General features: G+C 38.8%; 1 protein-coding gene across 7 annotated transcripts in view; it reads left to right on the forward strand.

Moving 5' to 3' along the window:
* Positions 1–4,524, forward strand: part of FAM149A (family with sequence similarity 149 member A) — a 32,738-nt gene extending 28,214 nt beyond the window's left edge. For 5 of the 7 annotated variants that reach the window (XM_075091321.1, XM_075091323.1, XM_075091322.1 and 2 more), the window contains 6 exons: positions 56–159; positions 374–601; positions 919–1,039; positions 1,809–1,949; positions 2,337–2,415; positions 3,158–4,524. In XM_075091321.1, coding sequence (XP_074947422.1) covers positions 56–159; positions 374–601; positions 919–1,039; positions 1,809–1,949; positions 2,337–2,415; positions 3,158–3,231 — 747 coding nt within the window. In that variant the 3' untranslated portion in view covers positions 3,232–4,524. The remainder of the gene's footprint in view (positions 1–55; positions 160–373; positions 602–918; positions 1,040–1,808; positions 1,950–2,336; positions 2,416–3,157) is intronic. The other 2 variants (XM_075091316.1, XM_075091318.1) reach the window with 2 other exon arrangements.
* Positions 4,525–6,000: the final 1,476 nt, after the last annotated feature.

Consider the following 6,000-nt stretch of genomic DNA (forward strand, 5'->3'; position numbering starts at 1 on the left):
AGAGGTCTTACTTCAAAAAAAGTAAAGGTTAATGCATATTTGTTGCTTTTACTAGGTTCACCATTTCTCCAGCAACTTCTGTAGTGATTTGAACGGTGTGATGACAATTCAAGCAAAACCACTCCAACAAAGGCATGTTGTCACAGTAGAAAAAATACAGTAGGTGTTGGTATTGATATTTTCAAAATGTGGCATAATTCATGTTATGTAAAAGGTGTTTCGCAGTTGTGAGAAGGTGGTCGTCATCTTTGTGTGTATCATTGACATGACAGTGATTTGTAGAGGTTACAATGATACTCTGTTAAGAAATCCTTTTACCTTTTGTTTTCCTTCATCCTCATTCCCTATCTCGCTCTCCTTCCTTTTTCCCTAGGAATGAGCAAGAAGACAAACAGCGTAACATTGGCTCCAGTGCTCCAAGTTCAGTGCACACTAGGTTGCGGAGAATCGCCGATAACAGTTTTCTCTCATCATCTCGGGTACTGCTGGCATCTTCTAGGAAGCTAGCAAGCCATCGTAGGTTACCTTCTCTCACTTCTGACCAACTCTCCTCAAAAGCTCCTAATATGTACAATGATGAGATCCTTAGGGGGACTAAATTGTGAGTTTTTTCATTTTATTCTTTGCTTTCCCCAGAACTTTACTGAAATTTCACCAGTGAAGGATTTTGTAATATACTTGAGAACTAACCCAAGATTTATTATTGGTTCTAGAATTCAGAGAGAAAAAGAAAGCAAGCAGCACTGTGTTTTTTTGAGGAGAGGCATTTGTTTTACTTTTTTGATGATATATTAGCTGCTGTTACTTCTTGTAGCTGAGCTCTGTAAAGAAATGTGCTGCTCAGTAATTTCATATTACTTCAGTGAAGAAGTCTTTAATATAATTTTTCCTAAAAGAGGAATCCTTACAATTCTGTAGGGGTGTCAGCTCGGATCGTTTATCTTCTGCTTGTACATCTACAACCCGGAACAAGTTACCACCAATAAACTCGGAGGCTGTTGAGCAATATGTTTCAGTACCTCAATTGCAGCAGAGCTCTGTAAGTTGTGTTTGGTTTTGTACTGGTGAAGAACCTCAAGCTATTTGGAAATAAATTGCTCTGTGTCACTGGTTGAAATGAGCGATTTTACAGTTTGTGTTGATTCGTATTTAATACATGGTCTTAACACGCTAATGTGTGTTACATTGGGGTACCATTAGAATGCAAGAGAAGCCAGTTCAAAACCTCAGGTCACAAACAGATCATGGTGGTAAGACTTCCCTCTGAAAACAGGAAAATCTGGAGGTTTTTTAAGAAAAGGGAGAAAAACAACTAACCAGACAGAAAGTAACCTTGCGCTTATATGCTTCTGGATTTAAATAGCTCTTTTCAGTGTTTTATTTCCGAATGTTAGGTTATAAGAAGTAGAAAATTAAGCTCACTGAGGTATAAATGGATACTGACTGAAAAAAAAACGTTAATCTTATTGATACTGGCCTATTTTTGAAAGATAGGAAGTAATCAATCACCACAATGAAAGTAAATTGACATCTTGATATTATTTTGCTTCTGAATAATATTTTTAATTGAGACACATGTAAAGTCTATTATTATTTAATTAATATAAGCCTTTGGGGATAAGAGTCTCAAATCTCTTTCCAAAACATGAGTACCCTTAGGTTACCTTAAGTTGGTGCTTTTGGTTAGTGAAAACATATTTTTCTTTCCTTCTCTTGTGGTTTTTTGTTTTTTGTATGGCAATGGAAAAATTATTATTTTAACCAATTCAGTTGCTGCATTCTCTCAATGCTCTTTTTAATTCTCTCAGCATCGAGGACGATATGCATGTAGCAGAGTGTCAAGCGCAGTGCCTGGCAGTACAGAGCAACGGCCTCTCAGAGAGAGAACTGTTGTTATTGATCAATTTTCAAGGCCCAACACAACTCATACATTCAGGGTATGTTACAATGTAAGTATAGAGACATGGGAAAGCGAAGAAGCTTCCGTTCATGCCCACTGTTGGTCTATAGGTGGTCTCATTTACTGGGTCTCTCCTGACTTCTGGCATACAGGGATTCCTCCTACCTGTAGAGAGGAGGATGTTAAAAGGCTTTGTGAGAGTGTAGGACCTTGAAAAGCAGGACTAGTGTATGAAGAAGAGATTTTTCAAGTTTATTGCAAGAAACAGTTCCTTTGAGGTTGTCTGTGCACTAGAAATGTGCAGTTTTAGTCCCTCTTGGAGCTTTGCAGCTTGGTAGGACTCACTCTGCTGGGCTAGATCATAAAAGCTGTAATCAAACCGTTTCAGGAAATAAGCATACCATACTAGCTAATAGTATGTCTTTCCTTTTTACAGACAGACACACCTCAGAAGAGACCGCTGACTTCCATGGATTTTGCTACCCACAGAGGGACAGGTCAAGGATTTTTAATAGGTAGGCAAAATAAGAATCACTTGTAAGGCCCATGAAACTACGTAACCCATAGTAGAGTTGAAGTGCTCAGGGAGAACCATCTCAGCATAAAAGAATAGCATGTGTGCTTGGTAGGATCTTTTGAGTTTGTTTTTGAACTTTCTTCTCACTTGGTCCAAACTGTTAGGAACCCTGCAAAGTTGTGTGTGGGTTTTTTTTTTGTCATTGTTGTTCTTGAGTTATGGCAAGAGGATGTGACGTACAGGCCAGACGTTTTGCAGCTGCTGGACTAGCAACACAAATACATGTTTGAACTGTTTCAGGACATAAATTTTATTTTAGCCCCCATATAAATTCACCAAATTAGTACGTTGTTTATGTGGGTAAAATTGAAAATGCGCATTTTTAACATAATCAATATTGGTTGATTTAACAAAATCAATATTGATTTATAATTGTGTCTTCTATTATAACACTAAAAAAGAGAGCAGCCCTATGTGGCTTATTTAGTCCCATTGTTACAATAAAGCTTACTAGCTAGTTCCTGGGGTTGTGAGTGCTTGTATTTAACCTTTATTTGTTTGCAAGTTCCTTGAGCTTAAATAAGGATATGACTGGCATAATTTATATAAAAGGTAATGTAAGAATAAGGGCAGGTTAGCACACATTGTTCTGAGCAGGCTGATGGAAATAACCCATACATAATCTTGGAGTGTCTTTTGGATTCTACCACAATTAACAAACAATGTTTTATCTTTTCTAGGCTCACAGCATTACTACAGATCGCTTCAGAGAAATCCTCTAACCTCAAGGAAGAGATTTCAGATTGCTTCTTAACCTAGTTTAGGAAGAAACAGAAACCCCCTGCACTGAACAGAAGACTGAAGTGCTGAATTTGCCAGCTGGTATCCTGTGAAACAAAGAATATGTGCAGTATGCTGGTTTCTGAGCCTTGCAATCCTCAGCATGCCTGCATTGCCTTCTTTTAAAGCTGTCTGACCAGAGGTTAGATTAAAAATCAGAGCAAAATGAAATAAATGGTTGAGGTGTCTGTTCTGTTTGCAGAGTCAAGATGCTGCTGCTCCTGCTGCTGCACTTTCTTCTCAGGCATTCCTCCTTTTCCTGTCTTTCCTTAGGGAATTGTTTTTCTACCTATAGAAGCAAATAAGTTATGTTTAAGCTGTGAAGTCCTGTTCCCACTTTTTTGTGTTTCCTCAGTGTTAAAGATGTTCTAGTCTGTCCAAACATCAGTCATATATAAAAATAATACTTCTAAACAGGAGTTTGTGGTATCTCCTCTTTAACCGTTATTTTAACGTTTCTGTTTTTCAGTCTGTCTGGTTATTGCAGTTGCTCTCTTGTAAATATTGTCTGTCCCTGCCTTTTCTTCTTCCTTTAATTCTTTTAGATGGAATTCGTTCATTGCCTCTGCTTACACTGTTCTAGTCATCAGTAACTATGGGAACTGCTGGGATAAACTTTGTTTACAGGGAGCAATGTTTTCCCTGCCAGGCCAAACATGTTTATAGAAGCTGAACAGTTGAATCTGTTTTCTGACAAGTCAGTAAGACTGATCCACTTCTTGAGATTTCTTATAAAATATTGCCTGTTATTGTACAAATTAATCATATTTTGAAATATCCAAGCCTTCAAAGTTTTAACATGAAAATATGTACTTAACTGACGAAAGAGTTATTCCATACCTCTTTGTGTAGACCCAAATGCAAAGATCAAAGAGGAGATTGGGATGGTGTTCTGCCTAGAGATCGCAGCCCTGATCAGGTCCCTGGCTATTAGTACTGTGTGCATTTGCAGCCAGGGATTCCTTGTTCCATCAGAGAGCGAGCAGTTGAAGCAGATGTGGTTGAAGAGCTGTTGAAGGGGAAAGGGAGGAGGAATAAAACTTAAGTTTTGGCCAAATTGTGCAGTTAAGAACAGAATCAGTTTCTTCTACTTGGGAACTAATACCAGTTCTCCTCACTTCTTTTTATGAATGTTCGAGGATTTGTAATCCAAGGCAAAACACTTGTAATCTATATTTTATATCTGTACTGTTAATCAGATTTCTGTTTTTTGTAAATGTCATCAAGAGCTGCATTCTTTTGAGTAAATGAAAGTATTTTTAAATTACTTGCCTGGCTTAGTATTTTTTTCTTTGGCTACACTAAGTTTACTGGTGATGATGTGGTATAGTTATGTGAGAAAGCAGAATGATTTTGCTTTGGAGTTGCAGGTCGATTTCATACAGTTGCGGGTCAATTTGATGCAGTTTATTCAGAAATCTCAGGTGAAAGATGACATAACATTAAAACTTCATTTAAGTCTTCTTCGGTGGTGTGTCCAAAATATACTTTTACTCTCATGAGCACTCCCTCCTGTACTATATAGATATTAACAAGAATGCAGAGAAACGATGGCAAAATCTGGCCCTAACCATCTTGTGGCACTTCATGGCAACCCAGATCGTACGTGTGGACTAAATGAAAGGATGAATATGCACCGGTTTGGTTCTGTAATGGCAGAAGTGGGAACCACACAGTGAAGAGTGGCTCATCATCTGGTGCTTCATGAAAGAGAGGAGATTGCTGACCTCTGAAGTGATGGAACTCAGTCACTGGATTTCTGAATGGAGAGAAGAGCAGAGCAATAAGCACCTGCTTTTCCAACTTGAAAGATGTGCTAATTACTACAGTGGCAATGGAGTGATCTCAGGTTGCAGAGGAGAGTGAAGAGGGATGTTTGCTGGCTACTGTGGAAGTGTTTTAATACTTTTCAATTTTAGTCAGTTTTCAGGCACCTAACAGAATCATGGGTCATCTACATCCTGATGATGTGTTGGATAGAGTTCTTCACTCCTCATTTTTATTTTTTTCTCATTGTTGTGAGAAATAAGTCTCCCTTTCCATACTACCTGCACACCTAAGTATTTACAAAGGCTACTTGTGCACAACAGTGTTGCTGAAGTGAATGTATTTGTAAATCTGGACCTCTAGCGCCGTGATACAACAGCAGCTGCTGTCAACTGGGCCCTGTACTTACTTGGACATAATCCCAAATCCAAGAAGGAAATTCACAGAAAACTGGACGAGGTTGGTTGGTATGTTTTCCATTTCCTCCTTTATCAAGTTTGAAGAAGTGGAGGTAGGGACATGTGGCCATTTGCAGCTTTAAATAGCTAGAGGTAGTTGGGATGGGTGCTGGAAGGTCTGCCAGAGAGAGTACTGAGAGATTTCCCAAGTGCAGGGCAGGATTTTTCTCTCCTGGTATTTTTTTGTTTGTTTTTGTTTTTACTGTGAAGCAGTTTATAGAAAGTCACTTGTTTGCTGTTGTTTTGACCCTTCTCCCTTTCTCTTTTCTCCTCAGGAGGGTATCAAGTACCAAAGGGCACAGATATTCTTGTCATAATTTATGCCCTGCACAGAGACCCCAAGATCTTCCCTGAGCTGGAGGAGTTAAGGCCTCTGAGCGATTCTTCCCCAAAAATTGTAAGGGAAGGCACCCGTATGCTTTCCAGATATTTAATGTTGTTGGTAGTTTGCATGTATCCATCACTTTGTAACTGATGTCTCTGGTCTCATTAGGGGGCAATGTGGAGGAAATTTCACC

This window comes from Phalacrocorax aristotelis, chromosome 4 (assembly GCF_949628215.1).
Source record: "Phalacrocorax aristotelis chromosome 4, bGulAri2.1, whole genome shotgun sequence".
Classification (NCBI taxonomy): domain Eukaryota; kingdom Metazoa; phylum Chordata; class Aves; order Suliformes; family Phalacrocoracidae; genus Phalacrocorax; species Phalacrocorax aristotelis.